We start from the raw sequence: 22065 nt of genomic DNA, 5'->3' as shown, positions 1-22065 counted from the left end.
ACTTCTACTAATTGATAGAACAAGAAGAACACAAGATCGGTAAATATATAGAACATTGCAATCAGCCAACTTGACCTAATTGACATTTATAGACCACTCTGCCAAACAACAGCAGAATATACATTCATGTCAAGTACACATGAAATAAATGAAGCATATGCTGGGCCATAAAGCAATTCTCAAGAAATTTTAAAAGATTTAATATTCTTCTCTGTCAATAACAGAACTCAAAACATCAATAAAAGGAAGATATTTGGTACATGCTGTGAAACATAGGAAACTTGAAAACAAACTGAGTCAAAGAAAAGATACAAGAGAAAACGGAAAATACTTTGTAGAGGCACCTGGCTGGCTTGGTAGAGTACATGACCCTTAATCTCAGGGTAATGAGTTCAGGTTCCACATTAGGCATGGAGCCTTCTGAAAATAGATGTATATATTGTAATGAATGAAAATAAAAATACATATGCAGGTAAGCTGTGATTAGACTGAAATTTATAGCTTTAGATTCTTCTATTAAAAAGGAAGAAAGGTCTAAATAACTTCAGAAACTAGAAAACAAAGGAAATTAAATTCAAGTAAGTAAAGAGGAGGAAATAAAGCTAGAAGTATAACAAAACAAAACAAAAAATCAATAGGGAATACCAGTGAGGGCAAAACTGCTACTTTGAAAATATCAAAAAAATTGATAAACCTCAGGTAGAATTACCAAGAGAAAAATTTAAAAGGACATAAATTACTGAAATCAATAATGAACGAGGGGCTATTATTCATATCCTACAGACATTTATTTTTTTTATTTTTTTATTTTTTTTGGTTGTCAAATGATCCTTTATCGAGACATCTTCCTTTGTAGTCACTAGCGGGGCATTCCGCCGCCCCCTGTTGATGTCCTCTGTGATGTCATGCGGGTGGCGGCCGTCAACACTGCAGCCCACAGCTGGGCAGGCCCCAGGATCTCTTTAACGGTTCCAGAGAGTTCTCTGGCTAAAGATCGGTGTCGCATCTGTCGGGCAATATTGACAATCTCATCAAAAGTGATATTTCCACTGTGCTTAATGTTTTTCTGCTGCTTTCTGTCTCTCCGTGGTTCCCTGAGGGCTCTGATCATCAGGGCAGAGGCAGAGGGACCACTTCAGTCTGGGCCTGTCTGTTCTGAACGGTCAGTTTCACCGTCATCCTCAGGCCCTTCCAGTCACCGGTTGCCTTGGCGAGGTCATCATCATCCCTTTTTGGAGACAGACCCAGCGGGCCGATCTTCGGGGCCAGGGCAGACGTGGCGCCGACTTGGCCACCAGCGCACCTCAGGTACACGACTTTGGTCTCGTTGGGGTCGGACTTAGGCGGCGTGGCGGAGGTGGCCGGTGTCCGATGAACCCGGATTCGGGACGACCGAAGAAAGTTGCACCTTTGCCGCCCCGAGCCGAAAGCCAAAAGCTCCTACAGACATTTAAAGATAATGAAGGAAATACGAAGTTTATGCCAATAAATATGACTAAGAACTTAGACACAATTTATTGAAAAAAAAAGCTAAAACAGACTAAAAAGTTTATAGTTAAAAACTTGAGGCAAAATAACTTCACTGAATTTTATCAAACATTTAAAGAAGAAATAATACCTTACACAGATTCTTCTTTTAAAAAAAGATTTAGAGAGAGAGCATGTGTGTGTGTGGTGGGAGGGGCAGACGGGCAGACTCCCCACTGAGCGCAGAGCCCAACTAGGGGCTCAGTCTCACAACCCTGAGATCATGACCTGAGCCAAAATTAAGAGTCAGATGCTCAAATGACTGAGCCACCCAGGCGCCCCCTACACAGATTCTTTATGAAAATGAAAGAGCGAACACTTCCCAACTACCTTCATGAGGCCCCCATTGCTCTAATAACAGAACCAGAAAAAGACATAAGAAAAAAACTGTATGCCAATATTCCTTATAAATATTGACAGAAAAACCCTTCACTAGTAACACAAAGATCCAAGAAAAAGGAAAAAAATATTAATATATCACAATAGATTCTTCAGATTTTATCTGAGGAATACAAAGTTAGTTTAACCCTCAAAAAATCAATCAATGAAACACACCATATTGACAAGATGAAGAAGAAAACCTATATAATCATCTCAATATATGCAGGAAAAGCATTGAACAAAATTCAACACTCATAAAAACTCTCAGCACACTGGGAATAGATGAACTTTTTCAATCAGATAGAGTGCTTCTGCAAAAATCAAGCTAACATCACACTTAGTGGTAAACGAATGCATTCCCCCTGGGACTGGAACAAGGCAAGTATGTTTACTCTCTCGTCTACATTGTACTGGAGGTCCTAGGCAAGGCAATGAGGCAAGAAAACAAATAAGAGACATCATATCGGAAAGGAAGAAATAAAATGGCCTCTACCCATAGATGACATGATTATGTAGAAAAATCCTAAGCAATTAAAGAAAAAAAAAAGCTACTAGACCTACTAAGGGAATTTATAATATTGCAGGATGGATGGCCAAAATACAAAAATTTACTATTTCTATATACTAGCAACAATTAAAAAGTAAAATTATTAAAAATACCCCTTAAGGGCGCCTGGGTGGCTCAGTTGGTTAGGCGACTGCCTTCGGCTCAGGTCATGATCCTGGAGTCCCGGGATCGAGTCCCACATCGGGCTCCCTGCTCGGCGGGGAGTCTGCTTCTCCCTCTGACCCTCTCATGCTCTCTCTGTCTCATTCTCTCTCTCAAATAAATAAATAAAATCTTAAAAAAAAAAAAAAAAAACCCTTAAAATAGCATAGAAATAAAATACTTAGGGAGACATTTAACAAGATATTTATAAGTGTTGTACACTAAAAACTACAAAATAGTGTTGATATTTAAAAAGACCAAAAAATGGTCAAAGACCTAACATGAAAGCTAAAACTATAAAAGTTCCAGTTTTGAAAATTTAGACTATCTTAAACTTGGAAAAGGCAAAGATTTGTTAGATACAATGCAAAATACCCCAGTTATAAGAGAAAAATTGATAAGTTGATCTTCATCAAAGTTAAAAACTTATCAAAGATATTTTAAGGAGGGGTACCTGGGTGGCTCAGTTGGTTAAGCGTCTGCCTTCGGCTCAAGTCATGATCCCAGGGTCCTGGGATGGAGCCTCCATATGGGCTCCCTGCTCAGTGGGGAGCCTGCTTCTCCCTCTCCCTCTGACCCTCTCCCTCTCTGCTTGTGTACACACCCACTCTCTCTCTCAAATAAATAAATAAATAAAATCTTTTAAAAATAAGTTTAAAAAGATACTTTAAGGAAATGAAAAGGCAAGTCACAGAGTGGGAGAAAATATTTGCATTTCATATATCTGACAAAGCACTTGTATCAAGAATTTATGAAGACCTCTTATAATTCATTAATTAAAAAAAACTAAAAAACAGGCAAAAGATTTGTACAAACACTTCATAAAGGAAGATGCATGAATGACCAATAAGCATATGAAAGGCGGCTCAACATCGTTAGTCATGAGGAAATGCAAATCAAAGCCACAGTAAGATAGCACAACAGTCTCCCTAGAAGAGCTGAAATTGAAAAGACTATGTCAAGATATATGCAGGTCAGGATTCCGGTGGTAGTCTTTCTCACTTTATGGCTAGATATACTCAAAAGCCAGATTTGTAAAAAACATGAACGTAAAAGTTTGAAAGACTGGTAATTCTAAGTGTTGGTGAAAATATGGAGCAGCTGGTTCTCACTTAGGAAAACCACTTGACAGTTTCTTAGGAAGTTAAATATACACTTATCATATGCCACAGCATTGCCACTCCTACATATTTGCGTAAGAGAAATAAAGGCATGCTCACAGTGAAACTTGTACATGAATGTTCACAGCAGCTTTATTCCTAATACAATGGAACGCTATGCAAAAAGCAAAAGGAACAAATTATTTTTATTTATTTTATTTTTTTAAAAGATTTTATTTATTTGACAGAGAGAGACACAGCGAGAGAGGGAACACAAGCAGGGGGAGTGGGAGAGGGAGAAGCAGGCTTCCCGCTGAGCAGGGAGCCCGTTGCGGGGCTCGATCCCAGGACCCTGGGATCATGACCTGAGCCGAAGGCAGATGCTTAACGACTGAGCCACCCAGGCGCCCTGGAACAAATTGTTGATGCAACAATGCTGATGTATCTCAGAACCCTTATGCCGAGTGAAATGAGCCAGACGTAAGAGGATGTACTGTAGGACTCCATTTATATTAAGTTTTACAAAAGAAATGACATCCATAGTGATAACGGTAATCTGGGCCTGGACTGACTTGCAAATGGGCAAGCCACTACTAGTCATTTAGAGTCTCCTTTTAATATGAGACTATTTACTACCATCCTGGCCCTAGGACAATTCAAAACCACTTTCTGAACCACTGTCAGGGGCTTTATCATTCAAGCCCACCCAAGAAAACAGAAACCACATCAGGTATTTTAACAGTAAATTTAATATAGAGTGTTAGATTTGTATTAGAGGACTGAAAAAGAAAAAGTCAAATAGGTAACACAGAGATTAAAATAAAAAAACCCCACAACTTCAGGAAGCAGCTACCATGCCTACACAAAGGAAAGAATTTGAGGTTATCAAAACCTAGAAGCTTGGAGGAAGGGCCCCGTGGAGCTGGGACCTAGACTGCTGCCTGCCCAGCTGGTGCTGGTACTGCGGGAGCTTGGGGGAGGGCCCCCCCGAGATGGGACTCAGACCTTTGAGGAAGGGGCACCAGACAGCTAGGACTGGTATCTCTGAGGGAAGGTGATGGTTGTGGAAGCTGAGGATAAAACAAAAATCATTGTTAGCACAGTTATAAATACTAAAAGATAAGCATTAAACCGAAGAACTAATATACACCCTAACATACAAATTATTAAAGTGTGTAGGGAAGTATACAGCTATGCAAATGGCACACTTGGTTAATCTCATGCTTTTCTTCTTTTTTTCTTAAGAGTGGGGGAGGGGCAGAGGGAGAGGGAGACTCTCAAGCAGGCTCCGTGCCCAGTATGGGGCTCGATTGCACAACCCTGAGGTCATGACCTGAGCTGAAATTGAGTTGGATGCTTAACTGACTGAGCCACCCAGGTGCCCCAATCTCATGCTTTCCTAATTTGGACTTTTGATATGTGTATATCAGTGAGCTAATAAACTGTATTTTTGTTTTCAAACTACAAGGAAAAACCTATAATTCAAACTGGGCTCAAGTGCATTGCGGCATTTTAGCCTAAGCATAGGCAATTCTCAATGGTGCATTTTCAGGTAACACCAGCAGACTTATTCCACCACTAAACCATGATGTAATCTGTCATTTTGTATCTAAACGGGTGGCTCCCCATATTTAGAAAGACAACTGAATGTAGACTACCCAGGAACTGGTAAAAAAGTTCAGACATATTTATTAATGCATTGTAAATGTATACGATATAGATACATGTGAAAAAGAACCTTTGTCCTAAGAAACAACAATGCCAAATAGGAATAAAAGTTTTAACTGTAAAGAACATTACAGTACATATTTGAGAAGGAAACTAGAGAAGGATTTCAAATGATGCTTACCTCCTAATTAATGGTGGAAAGTAAGGATTCCACTTTGAATTCTTTGGAATAAGTTTTTCTCTAATTTGTACCATTAAAAATATTTCACATGTGGACGTAAAGTGGAAAAATACACCACGAACTTAGTGTTATAACATCATATTGAGTTGAAATACGCAAGCACATCACTGGTAAGATGCCGACAGTATCCGTAGGACGGTTAGCAGTGGTTCTCGACCTTTCACTGACCTCACTATGAGCTGCAGGGCCCGTAACAGAGCCCCACACCCAGAGTTTCTGATTCAGCAGGTCTGGGCTGGGACTTGAGAACTGCATTTCTAACAAGTTCCCAGGTGCCGTGGACACTGCTGGCGAGGTCGGCACTCTATTCTGACCAAGCCAAAACAGTATCACATTACATCGGCACCTTCAGGGTATGTTGGAGAGTTTGTGACTTAGAGACATTCACTGAACTCTCTTTAAGTCCTAGTAAGACCGTGGAAAGATTTCTGACCAGTTACTGTAATAAAACTCAAGGAATTAAAAGAGTACCTACAATTACAGTATAAGAGCTCCTCCTAGGAGTGGTAGCTGGTTTGTTCTTTTTGAGATGGTGGGACAGACGTATTGGCATACTGGAGTGAGCCTAATAGTCACGGGGCGGTGGTCTGTGTGCCGTACAGAGGGAACGCAGAACACACCATAATCCATTTAAATGAGGCCGGAGAGAGTTTCTAGCATAATGACAAGCATCAGCAGGTAATTCTTAGATGTCTACGTGGATCATGCCACCTCTTCAAATATAAAAATATAGGAAAAATCGGGGTTACCAAAGAAAATACTAAGATTCCTATTACTGTCATAAGGTATTGCGAAATACCTGCAAATACTTTTAGATAGTGTTCACAGCAAAGAACCTACAAGGACAATTACCAAAAATAAAGTAAAATAAATACATTAAGCTTTTATTAAGTTAGTATAATTCCTATGATGGTTAGTATATCTCAGTCACAAATGATGGTACTTGTTTATGTAAGTTTTTGTATTCAATATATGGAAAACATGCAATACTGAGTTCTTCTATTGTACATCCTTTAAGACAACACTTTTCTGAGTATCCTCTGCGTTTTCTTTGGGGATGATTCCCCCAAAACACATTGCTTAAGGTTTTAATTTTGTTTGTATTTTTCTTCTGAAATTCTGAAATTTCATGAATATACTGATTGTTATCTTGTGATGAGGGAAATTCTCTTGTCTTGTTAGGTGGCAAGTTGGCCCTTGTATATCTATACTCAGGCAGTGTTGACATCTTCAAACTGTTTATCGCTTCTTCCTCAGAGGCAGAAGTAGAGACTGTTGAGAAACAAGAAAAAATCCTACTTTATTAAAATCTTCCTTTAGATGAAAATTTAATCATAATACTAGAACACTAAATTCCACTATTTTTTTAAGATTTATTTATTTATTTATTTATTTATTTATTTATTTATTTATTTGAGACAGTGAACACACCAGCGTGGGGAGGGGCAGAAGGAGAGGGAGAGAATCTCAAGCAGACTCTGTGCTGAGCACGGAGCCTGATGCAGGGCTTGATCTCACAAGTTGGAAGCTCAACCGACTGAGTGACCCAGGGGCCTCTAAAGTCTGCTAATTATTAAAAAACAAGTAATCACATTTTAAATAATAAAATGGGTTTCAAAAGCAATATATATATTTTAACTAAAATAGTTGTAAGTAGTGTTTTCCTATAAAAAAGCTTAGAAATCTTTGCACATTTTTATGCAAAGACATTTTTTATTGAGATATCATTCACATGTCATAAATCCAGTATTTTAAAGCATACAATTCAGTGTTCTTTAGTATATTCACAAGGTTATGCAACCATCACCACTATCTAATTCCAGAATATTTGTATCACCCCCAAGAGAAGCCCCATACCCATGAACAGTCATTCCTGTTTCCCTCTTCTTCCAGCCCTGGGCAACCACTGATCTACTTTTCATTTCTAAGGATTTGCCTATTTTGAAAATGAAATCATACCACACACATGTGGCCATTTAGGTCTGATTTCTTTCACTTATCCATGTTGTAGCATGTATCAGCATTTTATATCTTTTATGACTGAATAGTTTTCCATTGTATGGATAGATCACATTTTGTTGATCCATTTATCAGTTGATGGACATTTGGGTTGTTTCCACCTTTTGGCTATTATGAATAGTGCTGCTGTGAATATTCACATACAAGTTTTTGTGTGAACATATGTCTGTAATTTTCTTGGGTATATATCTAGTAGTAGAACTGCTGGATCTTAAGGTAAATTTATTTAACTTTCTGAGAAACCACCAAGCTTTTCCACAGTGACTACATCATTTTACAGTCCCACCACTGATATGTTAGGATTTGAGTTGCTCCACACCCTCCTCAACACTTGCGTTTTCCATTTTTGATTATGGCCATCCCAGTGGATGGGAGGCGATATCCCACTGTGGTTTTGATTTGCATTTACCTACTGACAAATGATGTTGAGCATCTTTTCGCAAGCTTATTGTATATCCTCTTTGTAGAAATGTCTATTCAAATCCTTTGCCCATCTTTTACTTGGGTCACAGTAGTCCCCTCTTATCTGCAGTTTCTCTTTTCCTGGTCTCAGTTACCTGCAGTCAACTCTGGTCTGGAAGTAATGATCCCCCTTCTGACAGAGCATCAAAAGATCAGTAGTAGCCTGATGCTATGTCACAATGCCTACGTTATTAACCTCACTCCATCTCAGCACATAGGCATTTTATTATTTCACATCACCACAAGAAGGGTGAGGACATATAACATTTTGAGAGACAGGGACCACATTCACATAACTTTTATTACAGTATATTGTTATAATTGTTATATTTTATTATTATTGTTAATATCTTACTGTGCCTTATTTATAAATTAAACTTTATTGTAGGTATGCATGTGTAGGAAAAAACAGCTTATGTAGGGTTTGGTACTATCCCTGGTTTCAGGTATCCACTGGGGGTCTTGGAGTATATCCCCTGTAGGTAAGGGGGGACTACTGTATTCGTCTTTTTATGGACTTTTTATAACCATTTTGTTCATTGTTGAAATATGAACAGATGAAGAAGTGATATGCTCAGTGAACTGACTGCTATTATACTGCTCTTAACTCATTCAGTATTACTGGAAAGAAATTAAAATAAATTCAGAAGGCAATTACTTGGAGGCTTTTTGGATTTCCATCATTGCCCTTGCCTATCTACTGTCCCTTCCAGAAGAATACATTTGCCTATAAGCCCTGCTGTAGAGCCAGCCCTTAGACAGCCCTGCTCTGAACCACAGGACTCCACCCTATGGCCACAGTTGAACACTGTACGTGACCCCAAAGAAATCAGTCTACCATGGTGGCCAGCAATCCATGCCATGTGAAAACATGAGTTGGCCCAATCAATGTCCTCTCTCTGAAGTTAAAACTAACAAGTAGTGAGAAATAAAACTGAAACGGTACTATGAAGCTTGTCATGACAAGCTAAAGTCATAAAGAAACATAAATACCGAAGGAGAAAAGATTCAGAGAGAGAGAAAAAAAGAGAGAAGGTGGTTTTTAAAGCTGATGTGATTCCTCAGGCTTTCCAGAGACTTTCCAAGTCCTTTCCTAGATCTTGTTTCTTTTTTTTTTTTTAAGATTTTATTTATTTGACAGAGAGAGACACAGCGAGAGAGGGAACACAAGCAGGGGGAGTGGGAGAGGGAGAAGCAGGCTCCCCGCCAAGCAGAGAGCCTGATGCGGGGCTCGATTCCAGGATCCTGAGCCGAAGGCAGACGCTTAACGCTTAACAACTGAGCCACCCAGGCGCCACCTAGATCTTGTTTCTAAAATAACTATCTCCCCCACCATTTTTTCTCAAAGTTATTTAGGTGAATCCCTGTACCTTGTAGTTAGAGTCCTTTTAGAACACTATTTACTAACTTTGTATTTAAAATGCTTAAGCTGAATTGTGGAACATTAAAACTTTAGGATAGACATTAAAGATATTGAATACTAAGTCATCTAAGACAGATAAATATGTGATGAATTAAGGTGTGTCATAATTAACAGAGTACACTGAGGGAAGAAGGAAATTAGGTTGTCCAGGCAAATTGAAGAAAGAGCTTCCTGTTGGGATGTGCCATGTTCTGTGACTCAAAGGGTAAAAAAAGACAATAAGAAGGAAACTTTTTCATGAATGAAGGCAGCTAAAGACTAGTTAATGAAACTATATGTCGGGGCGCCTAGGTGGCTCAGTCGTTAAGCGTCTGCCTTCAGCTCAGGTCATGATCCCAGGGTCCTGGGATTGAGCCCGCATCGGGCTCCCTGCTCGGCGGGAAGCCTGCTTCTCCCTCTCCCACTCCCCGCTTGTGTTCCCTCTCTCGCTTTGTGTCTCTCTGTCAAATAAATAAAATCTTAAAAAAAAAAAAAGAAAAGAAACTATATGTCAAATTGGGGAGGTAATTTAAAGAGAAACAAGCTCTACTCACCAGAAAACAGGAAAGGTAAACATGACTATTCAGATCTATGAATTTGAAAAAGAACAACAGAGAGGACCCAAATTAGTAAGAAGGAAAGAAATCAGTGAAATACAAAACCAAAACACTACAAATGTTCAGAAACCCAAAACGTGGTTCTTTAAAAGGATTAATAAAATAGATACAACCTTAGCCAGACTAATCAAGAAAGAAGAGATAAAAATGAATGACAAAAAAAGAACAGATATAACTGAGTATTTAAAATAGATGAATATTATGAGTGTTACATATTTAAAAATCAAAATGAAATGGATGAATCCTTAGAAAAATACAAGATGACTTAATTGACAGAAAATTTAAAAAGACAGACATAGATGATTTTATATGTAGGTTCTATCTGCTTTTCAAGAACAGTAAGTTCTAATCATATACAAGTTGTTCCAGGAAAAGAGGAAAAGAGCAAAAGCTGCTCAGCATATTTTATGAACCTAGTATATTCTTTATTCCAAAACTAGATAAGAACAATGTGATTTAAAAAAAAAACAACCATGTGAGCCCATTTACTTATAAATGTTTATTTGGAAGTCCTAATAGTTAACTGAATCTACAAACATATTTTACAAATATATTGAAGTGTTTATTCCAAAAATGCAAAGACAGGCCAAGATCCCCAAATCTATCAGTGCAATTTACCACATGACTAGATTCCCATATTCACTCTCAATTGGGTTTGCTTTCTACTTTGTAAGAAAATGAAAGCAATCATAAGAGAACTTGCATTTGGTCCCTTCACCATTTTTTTAACTCATCTTTTAACATCTGTACCCATACATTCTGCCTTCCTATTTACATAGGGGAACTTCCCCTCTAAAGCCAGTTCCTCCATTTAGGGACCAGATCTCATCTCCTCTTGCCTAACTCCAGGGTATCACTCCAGCAATTCCTCTATACCCTTCATCATCAACTCTTCGCTCCTAAAAGCAAAAAAAAAAAAAATTTCTCCCACTTAAAAAAAGCCAAAACCACTTCTCTTGGCCCTGCTTACCTTGCCAGTTATCGTTTTCTCCCCTCTGTGGCAAAACTCCTTGATAGTTTTCCATTACTGATTAATTCCTCTTCTCTCATTCTGCCTTAAACCCTTTCTAATCAGGCCTTTGTTCCATCACTGCACCAAAACTTCTCTTTTCAAGGTCATGAATGATCTCTATATTACTAAATTCAACAACCAGTTCTCATCTCATCTGACTCATCAAAAACATTCCTTCTTGATACACTTTATTAACTCTGTTTCCAGGAGGCCACATTCTTCCCACCTGACTATTTGCTCCTTTTCTATCTCCTTTTTGCAAATACTTCCTCCAGCTGTTTGATGTTGATGTCTCCCAGGGCTCAGTCCTTGGCGCTCTTCTCTGTGTACCTTCTCTTGGTGGCCTCATACAGTCTTAGGGCTCCGAGAATCATCTATACACCCACGACTCCTAAATTCCTATCTTCAAGTGAGATTATTTCCATAACCCAGATTCATATATCCTACTTCCTACTCATCGTCTCCACTTCAGTGTCTCAAACTCAACATGTTCAAAACTCCATCTGAACTTGTCAAAGTCCACATGCCCCACACTGAACTGCCAATATTGTCTTCACACCTCTTCCCCCTGAGGCCTTTCCTACCTCAGTTGATAGAAACCTATCCTTCCAGATGTTTGAAGCAAAAACTTTGGGATCACATTTAAAAAAAAAATACTGGCATCATTTTTGAATTCTCTTTTTTCTCATATTTCACATAAAATCTGCCCCAATATATCTGGAATAAAACAATTCCCACTACCTCCACCGCTCCCACCCCATCCAGCTGCTCTCACCTCCACTACCACACCCCCAGAGGAAGCCTCTGCTTCTGCTCTGGCCTCCCCACAGCTTGTCCTCCATGTGGTAGCCAGAGCGATCCCTTTAAAATGTCAATTAATGTCACTCCCCTGACTTCACTCAGAGTAAAGCCAAAATCCTTACAGTGGTCTAAACAACTTCACTAGGCCGGCCTGTCATCTCTCTCTCTGCTCCAGCCACCCGAGCCTCCTTGCTGTTCCCTGTGTAAACAGGGCAGAAGTGTATTTGCTCTGCTCATTCCTTTGCCTAAACACTCTTTCCCCAGATATCTGCTTGGCTGACTCCTTCATCTCCTCCATTCTCAAACCTCATCTTTTCAATGAGGCCTACCTTAACTACACTATTTAATCCTATACCCCATCCTCCAGCCCCCCGTAACTCTTGATCTCCCTTACGATGTTTCACTCTTTATTTTTCTATAACCCTTATTACCTTCAAATATTTATTTATTATGTTCATTTCCTATGCAAACTCCATGGGGCCAGACATCTTTGTCTGCTTTGTTCACTGATGAATCCCAAGGGCTTACAGCAGTGCCTGGCACTTAGCAGGTACCCAGTAAGTATCTGGTGAATTAATAAAAGAGAAATACGTTATTATGCAAAAGAATTCCCTCCAAAAGGCCTTAATAAAGTTCAGCCCTACTTATAATGATTAAAAAAATATCAAGCTCCCTTATCTTGGTGGAGATTATATAGCAAAAACTTACAAATATTATACCTAATGGAGATATTTAAATGCATTCCCCTTTAAAATTGGGAACATGACAAGATATCCCACTATCACTACTACTTAACAGCACTAGAGGACCTGGCCAATGCTAGAAGAAGAAAGAAGAAAGAAGAAAGAAAGAGGAGGAGCAGGAGACGACGACAACTGGTGTAAGGTTTAGAAAGGAAGTGACAAAGCTATCATTTGCAAAGGATAGAAGAATCTGTAGAAACAAACTATTAAACCATTAAGATCATTTGGCATAATTACTGGATAAAGATCAACGTGTAAAAGCAATTGCATTTCTCTAACCAAAGTCACTAACAAAAATATAATTAGCAAGTATTTACAATAGCAACAAAAACAAAATCTTTTTAAAAAGATTTTATTTATTTATTTGTAAGAGAGAAAGAGAGTGAGTGAGCACAAGCAGGGGGAATGGCAGGCAGAGGGAGAAACGGGTTCCCTGCCAGGACCCTGAGATCATCACCCAAGCTGAAGGCAGATGATCAACCGACTGAGCCACCCAGGCATCCCAACAAAAGCAAAGTATTAAGTATTAACTTAACCAACAATACAGAATGTCTCCACTGAGAAAACTTTAAAATTCAAATAATAGAATATGAAAATATTCCATGCTTTTAGTTGTGATTACTTTATATTAAAAAGATATAAATCCTCTTCAGATTAATCTCTATAATGCATCTCAATTGAATGCATAGACCTCAATTAAAATTGTAGATGATTTTTACTTTTTTCATTATGCTGTGCTCACAAGTATAGCTATCATATGTCACCGTATGATGCTATTACAATACCATTGACTCTATTCCCTATGCTCTACTTTTTATTCCCATGACTTAGTCATTACGTAACTGGAAGCCTGATCTCCTACTCCCCTTCACCGATTTTGTCATCCACTCCACCTCTTGCAACCATCAGGGTTCTCTGCATTTGTAGGTCTGATTCTTCTTGTTTGTTTATTCATTTGTTTTGTTTTTTAGATTCTACATACAAGTGGAATAATTTGGTATTTTTCTTTCTCAGTATGACTTATCTCACTTAACATAATACTCTCCAGGTCTATCCATGTTGTCACAAATGGCAAGATGTCAATCCTTTTTTATGGTTGCATAATATTCCTGTGTGTGTGTGTGTGTGTGTGTGTGTGTGTGTGTGTGTGTGTGTGTGTGTATACCACCTCTTTATCCATCTATCAATGGACACAAGTTGCTTCCATTTCTTGGCTATTGTAAATAATGCTGCAATAAACACAGGAGTGCATATATCTTCTTGAATTAGTGTTTTTGTTTTCTTTGGGTAAATACCCAGAAGGGGAATTACTGGATCATATGGTAATTCTATTTTTAATTTTTTTAGGAACCTCCATACAGTTTTCCACAGTGGCTGCAATAATTTACATTCCCACCAACAGTGCATAAGAGTTCCTTTTTCTCCACATCCTCGCCAATACTTCTTATTTCTTGTATTTTTCATTTTAGCTATTCTGATAGGTGTGAGGTGATATCCTATTGTGGTTTTGATTTGCATTTCCCTGATGATTAGTGATGTTGAGCATCTTCTAATGTGTCTGTTTGCCATCTGTATGTCTTCCTTGGGAAAATATCTATTCAGTCTTCTGGCCATTTTTAAATTGGATTTTGTTTTTTGGTGTTGAGTTATGTTAAGTTCTTTATATATTTTGAATATTAACCCCTTATTAGATATATTATTTGCAAACATCTTCTCCCATTCAGTAGGTTGCCTCTTTGCTTTATTGATGGTTTCCTTTGTTGTGCAAAAACCTTTTATTTTAGTGACGTCCCAATAGTTCATTTTTGCTTTTGTTTCTCTTGCCTTAGGAGACATCTAGAAAAATGTTGCTATGGCTGATGTGAAGGAAATTACTGCCCATGCTCTGTTCTAGGAGTTTTAAGGTTTCAGGTCTCACATTTAGGTCTTTAATCCATTTTGAATTTATTTTTGTGTATGGAGTAAGAAAGTGGTCCAGTTTCATTCTTTTGCATGTGGCTGTTCAGTTTTCTCAGCACAATTTTTGAGACTTAAGAGACTGTCTTCTACCCATAGCATATTCTTGCCTCCTTTGTCATAGATTAACCATGTAAGTGTGGGTTTACTTCTGGGTTTTCTAGCTTGTTCTATTGATCTATGTGTCTATTTTTGTGCCAGTATCAGACTGTTTTGATTACTATAGTTTTGTAGTATATCTTGAAATCTGGAATTGTAATACCTCCACTTTATTCTTCTTTCTCAGGGTTGCTTTGGCTATTCGTTTTTTGTTTTGTTTTGTTTTTGGGGTTTTGTGTGTGTGTGTGTGTGTGTGTGTGTGTGTGTGTGTGTGTGTGTGGTTCCACACAGATTTTAGTATTATTTGTTCTAGTTCTGTGAAAAATGTTGATATTTTGATAGGAATTGCATTGAATCTGTAGGTTGCTTTGGGTAGTATGGACATTTTAACGATATTAATTCTAATCCATGAACATATCTTTCCATTTGTGTCATCATTGTTTTTTTGTTTTTTGTTTTTTTAAGATTTTATTTATTTATTTGACAGAGAGCGAGAGAGCACAACCAGGGGGAGTGGCAGAGGGAGAGGGAGAAGAAGGCTCCCTGCTGAGCTGGGAGCCCGACATGGGGCTCGATCCCAGGACCCTGAGATCATGACCCGAGCTGAAGACAGATGCTTAACCGACAAACAATAAAAAATATGGATGGGGCGCCTGGGTGGCTCAGTCGTTAAGCGTCTGCCTTCGGCTCAGGTCATGATCCCAGGGTCCTGGGATCGAGCCCCACATCAGGCTCCCTGCTCCGCGGGAAGCCTGCTTCTCCCTCTCCCACTCCGCCTGCTTGTGTTCCCTCTCTCGCTGTCTTTCTCTCTGTCAAATAAATAAAACCTTTAAAAAAAAATGAAAAAAATTATTGTTTAGTAGATGGTGTTTAGAAAACTAGCTCCTTTTGTAGAGAAAAGTAAGACTTATTGAAAAAACTAAGATAGTAATCCTAGCCAGAACAGACCAAAGTGGTCTCCAGAAGAATTAAGAAGCTAATGTGAAAAGTAAATCTATAAAGTTAACAGAGGGAAGAAAAGGACCTCTAAAATAAAATTTCAAAAGTATGAACAATAAGGCAAAACACTTACATAAACCTAGTTATGTAAAAATTAAGGTTTTCTGTCAAACACCAATAGATGACCGAATGGGAGAATATATTTGCAGTATCTAAAGCCAGCAACTATTGTATATGGTACAATAACTCTTACAAATCAACTGAAAAATGACAATTCCAATTAAAAAATTATAAACAGAAAACTTTCAAAAAAAAACCTGCAAAAGGTTTTAACTTGCTCACATCCAGAGCAAGTTAAAACAAAAATAAGATGCCATTTCATTCTATCACACTGAAAAAAGTTAAAAATTGTGTAATGCTAATTGTTGGCAAGGATACGAGGACACAGGCATCTGCGTGTGCGGGCGGCGCCGTGATGAACGGGGGTAGCCGTTCTGCGGGGCAACCTGACATACCCCAAGCAAAGCATATGTATGTTTCATCACATAACGATTTGACCCCAGGTATAGACCCCTGAGAAACGTCCACACGGGTCCTTACTGGAGCACATACAACGATTTCCACCGTGGCGTTAGTGGCAGGGAGTTGGAGGCTATGCAAGTTAGGTGTTCATTGCTGAGAGGGTAAGTAAAATGTGGGGGAATGTATATGAGTATTATGGAGCAGTTTGAAGCAATGTTCACAAAGCAACAATAAAAGATAGATCTTAAATACCATTTACATATATTTTAGGGGCGCCTTGGTGGCTCAGTCGGTTGGGTGTCCAACTCTTGATTTCCGCTCAGGTCATGACCTCAGGGTCGTCAGATCAAGTGGTGCATAGCCTCCACACTCAGTGGGGAGTCTGCTCCAGATTCTCTCTCCCTTTTCCTCTCCCTCTGCCTCGCCCCCCACTCATGTGTGCTCTCTTGCTCTTTCTCTCTAAAAAAATGAATAAATAAATCTTTAGAAATACCATTTATGTATATTTTTTAAATACTTGCACAGGAAACAATGCACAATTTGCAAAAAACATATACAAATATAAATATAATAAACACTTTGGAATGGTTGTCTATGGGAGGAGGAGAACAGGAGTGGAGAAAGGAGATGTGAAGACTAATCATCTTTTTTTTTTTTAAGCTTTATTTATTTGAGAGAGAGAGTGAGAAGAGAGCACAAGCGGGAGGAGGGGTAGAAGAAGAGAGGGAAAAGCAGACTCCCCACTGAGCAGGGAGCCCGACGCACGGGGCTCGATCCCAGGACCCTGAGATCATGACCTGAGCCGAAGGCAGATGCTTAACTGACTGAGCCACCCAGGTGTCCCAAGGCTAATCATCTTCTAACACGCTGTGTAATGTACTTATGATTACTGTCTAGCTTCACTATTCTGTAAGCTTCACGAGGGCAGGAGTCTTCACTGATACCTGAGTAAAATTCTTCACTCTTATATCCCAAGCACCAAGAAAAATACCCAGCACATGCTAGGCATTCAAATTTTGCTGAATTAATATATAAAGAAAGAGATCCTGTACAGCCCATTTGTGAAAATGCTATTCAAAAAACAAGAATAGATGTATAGGGAAATATGACCCATCCAACTGCAATAGGGGATATGGATTATGAAAAGCTGGTGATGAAGCATTAATGATTTCGCCTGGCACTAAGACCTAGGCAGCACCATATCAGCCAGAAATTAGAAATATGATGGGGTAGGTCTTGGAGACATGGCCCATACCCTCAAGGATCCACTATCAAGAAGCATACAATTTCAGATTCCAGTTATATATGAGTAGTTCTGAAAAAAATCATTTTTAAATATCAGTGCACTAAATTATCTTTTCCTATGTCAGACTCAAATAGATCATAAGATTAAAATTGTTGATAACTGACTTGATCTAACATAGAAATGTATCCTGCTAGTACAATCTAATAAAAGTTAACTTTTCAGCAACATTCAAATGAAAAAGAAATGGCATAATTACATATTCTATATTGAGAACACATACCTCTTCTCTACAACTTCTAATTATTCATTGAAAATTAACAGGATATATTGAATGTCATCTTTCCTTACAGGTCTATAATTTTTTTATGAATTTAATTTTTTTAAAGATTTTATTTATTGGAGAGAGAGAGAGAGGAGAGAGCACAGTAGGGGGAGGGGCAGGCAGAGGGAGAAGCAGACTCCCCGCTGAGCAGGGAGCCGTGGATGCAGGGCTCGATCCCAGGACCCCAAGATCATGACCTGAGCCAAAGGCAGATGCTTAACCGACTGAGCCACCCAGGCACCTCTAGGTCAATAATTTTTAAAAATTTACCACAAATACATATTGATAACTTAAATCCGTTTTACATTCTTCCACACATCGTAAAACAACTATGGCTTTATGGTCACATGACATTTCCACTATAGAAAACAGTATTTATATAGTTGCCACAGTAACATGTTTCATTGGTATGACAATTCTAAGATGCTGTAAGATACATTTTTATTTCCTACAAATCTTGTTTCACTGCAGCTCCCTCCTCATTGAACTAATGACACTTATTTCTCCAGGGAAGTGTGAATAACACCTAAAACAAAAGGGTCATTACTCAGCTCTAGTATATGTGCTACTGAAGCAAGCATAGCTCTGAGTTTTAAAGTTGGCTCTTAAAAAAATTAATAGTCTCCAGAGCAGTCTTTGTTGAGAAAAGGGATTCCGAGCTCTTTTTAAATAACAAACTCAAGTTTGGATGTCTGAATGTAAAATTTTGACTACGGTATAGGTAGTGAGAGCAGCATCAGGTATCTCTGGGAGCTTGCAAAAATGTAGATGCTCAGGGCCCCACCCACTGAATCAGAACCTGCACATTAACAGTATTCCCTAGGTGAATCATATGCACATTAAAGTGTGAGAATCACTGAATTAAAGTATAAGTGGAACACTGGGGAGAGACACTTCTTCCATTATAAGAGCAAAATAAAGTGAGTTTATATGTAGGGAGAAAATGATCAAGAATCCGTCTGAAGGTTTCTGTTGTCTTTCAAAGTTTTCATCCCCTTAGCAGCAATAGGAAGAATGGAATAAGTTCCATTAATTCATTGATTCATTCATTCATTCAATAAGTTAATGAGTGCCTATAATGTGGGAGGCAGTTTTGGTTTGTTTCAGTCATCTACATCAGGATGGGTTTTGGGGATGATTGGCCACTCCTTTCCTTAATTTCAGAAATCTTGCCTTTTGCAAAATTTGTCCAAATCAAATTAAATTAATTGAATGACTTTAAAATGCAATAATTTCAATGATACTATGCTATGGACAGCCTATAGATAAAGTGCATTTTCTTTTAAAATGACAAACCATGTTGGTACTAAAATGTAAATATATAGTTAGAAGACAACAATGAATCTGAAACAGGAATATTCTTCCTAAAGACTGCTTAAAAGCATTAAGTATACATTCAATATACATTAAGCACATACTGTGTGCTAGGCCCTCTGCTAGGCATTTCAGATAAAAACATGCATGAAACAATCCCTGTAACATGGTCTGGTATACAGGACTGACCTTAAGGGAGAGACCTGTGCACAGTCACCCAGACCCAGTGCCGAGGAGGACCTTGCATGCTCTACTGTCACAGTCCCGAAATTCTCAAAAATTTTATCTTGCAAGTGAAATGTTAAGTACATGAACTTTTAAGTGAAATCTGATGGGAGAATGGACCATGTATATGAGCAGAGGAGAAACACAAAAAAGGGGGAAAGAAAAGCTATATATTTTAGTACCTTTATTGGCCCTTTCCTGATTTTGAACAAGGAGCCCTGCATTTTTATTCTGCACTCGGCTGGCCCAATTATGTGGCTGGTCCTGATGATGGTCAAAGAGATCTATGTGTTAGATACTGTGGTAGATGGAGAATGGAGTGAGTAGCTATGAAAGGGTCAGTGATGACTTAACAAGGAAAATGAAACCTCAGAAGCTCTGAAGGACGAAGTGGGGCGACACCTTGCCAGGTGACAAGTGTACTCCAGAAAAGGAAAGCTAAGGAAGAAGTAGCAGCATTCTTACATAAATGTATAGATTTATAGGTGTACACAAACTTATTTCCTCTAAGTTTAAAAAAAAAAGCTTCATTGAGGTTTTGCATATCCGCGATATACTGGGTTATAAAAATTTTTCTTTATCTGTGTACTAGGCACAAATTCCATTTCCTGGGGAAGCTCAGCACCTGGCAGTGTAGATGAGCAGAAGGGTTCAAGGATGAGCAAACATGCCTTCCGTTTATATTTTTACCTGGGTTCGTGCCTCTCGCCCAAGCCGGGAAAGTGGTTTGGGAGCTTTCCGACCGGTAGGGGATGAAGGTTTCAATCTCGTTGTCCTGGGGAAACAGCGGTGGCTTGGGGGTTTCCTCCTCGAAGTAGCTCCAGTTGACATTGCCACAGAGCTTTATAATTTCCTTCAGGAGGTGCGTGCCGCACAGCCTCCTAGCTCTGCTGATTTCGCTCAGCTCACGGGAGAACCGAACGAACAGGAGCCCCAGACACAGCAGACACACGCAGAGGAGCCGCGGCATCCCTGGGCCCCCGCCGCCAGGACCGCCGCGCGGTCTAACTGCCGCCGGTCCCGCTCCTCCCGGCACCTGCGCTCGTGCCCGCGCCCGTGCCCGCGCCCGTGCCCGCGCCCGCCCGGTCCGAGCCGCGCACGCGCCTGGCGGTCCTGCGAGCGCGTGCGGACCTCGCGAGAACGCCGAGGCGCGAGGCGCGAGGCGCGAGTGCCTTTCCCGCCCGTTTGCCCGGCTGGTAACGGGGCGTCGCTTCCTCAGACACACCTCCTCTCTTTCCCTCCAGGGGTACATCGCGGGAGGTTTGTTCACGTTCACTCGTGCGCTTGTTTGATAACCTCTTCCCTCAAGTCCCCACGCGCCCTGCAGGCGCGGCCGGGCCCGTGTTTGCTTCCCAGGGTAGCCCCGCGCGCCGCCGCCGGCATCGGACGTGCTGGAGCCTGGACGCGCTGGAAGGCGCCGAAACGTGCGCTTCTCAGTCGGAGTCCGAGCGCGCTGAGGTGCCCGCCCGCCGCTCGGGGAGAAGCGGCCCTGAGCCTCGACCTCAGCTGGGGTGCTGACCTGCCACCGTCGGCGATAGAGCAGACAGGACTGTCTGTAACTAGCTTGTGACAGGGACCCCGCGGGGTTTGCCTCTAAGAATCCCAGTATTTTGCTAAAGCAGGAGGGAAGGGACGGGGAAGTGCAGCGCCGTGGGGCGGGTGGCTTGAGCATTTGGGGGGAGATCTGCTTGGCGCGTTGGCTCGGGAGGACGCACTGGCGGCCACCAGGGGGCAGTCGGGGGCCGCTGGGGGAGGCGTGATCCCGCGGGGGGGGGGTGCCCGAGCCCGGCGCGCGTCGGGTGGGGCCCGGGTGGGGTCCGAGCGGTCTGCTCCTCTCTGCCGTGCGCTTCCGGGGCTTCGTCTCCGTGGTCGGTTTCCCCAGCGTTGCCCTGCTGCCCGGTGGCACCCCGGAGCGCCGTTCAGTGAGCTGGACTCGGAGTTTTTCAAAGGTCAGCGTGATTTGATTAGCACAGTGTCATCCCCTTCCTTAAAACACAGCTGCTGTCCAAACTGTGGTGCGCCGTGAGTTCTGGCCAGAGCTCCATCAGGGGAGCCCTGCGAGAACGGCCAACATTCCTTCTGCGGAGAGGAGGCTGGAAACACAGTTCTGCTGCCCTCTAGTGAGGGAGGCACGCACCTGCACTGAGGGGACCATTCAGGCTGGGGTGGTAGGTGTCATGGTGGGGAGCCTTTGAAAACTGTGGGGACGGGGTGGTTTGGTGCTAAGACCCTGGATTTCAAACACAGCATAATGGGGGAGCTCCGTTAGAATAGTGTCTGACGCTAGATTCCCAACCCAGTGACAGAACTGGATTCATATCGATTTGTTAAAAATAAAGAAGAGGGGCTCCCGGCTGGGTGGCTCTTGAACTCAGGGTCGTGAGTTCAAGCCCCGCGTTGGGTGTGGAGGGTACTTCAAAACAAATCAAAGCAAAAACTAAAGAAGCTGGGTATGTCTTGCACAGCAAAAACTGCTTGCAAATTCATACCTGTTACACATAGACACACATTTTTTTAGGAATAAGGAAGGTGTGGTTTATATCTCACACAAGCAAGTAGAGGGGTTATGTTTGGGGGGCACTTTTCCATCTATAATGGAGGAAAATGTAGGCTAGAAGTGGTGTGTATGGAAGATGAGAGTCACTGAGTCATTGGATGGTGGTGAAAGACCTCAGTGTCATCAGTTCAGTGTGACATGAGAACTAGTGGGTGGGGGGAGGCGACCTGAAGCAAATGGAGTTCTGGAACTGACAATGAGCA

General features: G+C 40.7%; 1 protein-coding gene and 1 pseudogene across 3 annotated transcripts; both read right to left on the bottom strand.

Annotated features, from left to right (window-relative positions):
* Positions 1-804: 804 nt before the first annotated feature.
* LOC118541538 (large ribosomal subunit protein uL11 pseudogene) lies at positions 805-6209 on the bottom strand (annotated as a pseudogene). The gene is made up of 2 exons (XR_013443948.1): positions 6102-6209; positions 805-1440 (listed from the first exon to the last, which is right to left on the bottom strand). The product of XR_013443948.1 is annotated as a large ribosomal subunit protein uL11 pseudogene (transcript).
* Positions 6210-6326: 117 nt separating this feature from the next.
* Positions 6327-20349, bottom strand: INSL6 (insulin like 6). 2 transcript variants are annotated; one of them, XM_036101254.2, is made up of 3 exons: positions 19996-20349; positions 10064-10098; positions 6769-6898 (listed from the first exon to the last, which is right to left on the bottom strand). In XM_036101254.2, the coding sequence occupies exons 1-3, from the start codon at positions 20273-20275 to the stop codon at positions 6866-6868; spliced, it is 348 nt and encodes a 115-aa protein (XP_035957147.1). In that variant the 5' UTR covers positions 20276-20349; the 3' UTR covers positions 6769-6865. The 2 variants fall into 2 exon arrangements, with proteins under 2 accessions (XP_035957146.1, XP_035957147.1); XM_036101253.2 differs by lacking the exon at positions 10064-10098 and having other exon boundaries at positions 6327-6898.
* Positions 20350-22065: the final 1716 nt, after the last annotated feature.

The sequence above is a fragment of the Halichoerus grypus genome, chromosome 14 (assembly GCF_964656455.1).
Source record: "Halichoerus grypus chromosome 14, mHalGry1.hap1.1, whole genome shotgun sequence".
In the NCBI taxonomy this organism is placed as follows: domain Eukaryota; kingdom Metazoa; phylum Chordata; class Mammalia; order Carnivora; family Phocidae; genus Halichoerus; species Halichoerus grypus.
The sequence above is the reverse complement of the archived record's forward strand: the minus strand, read 5'-3'. Positions and strand labels throughout refer to the sequence as shown.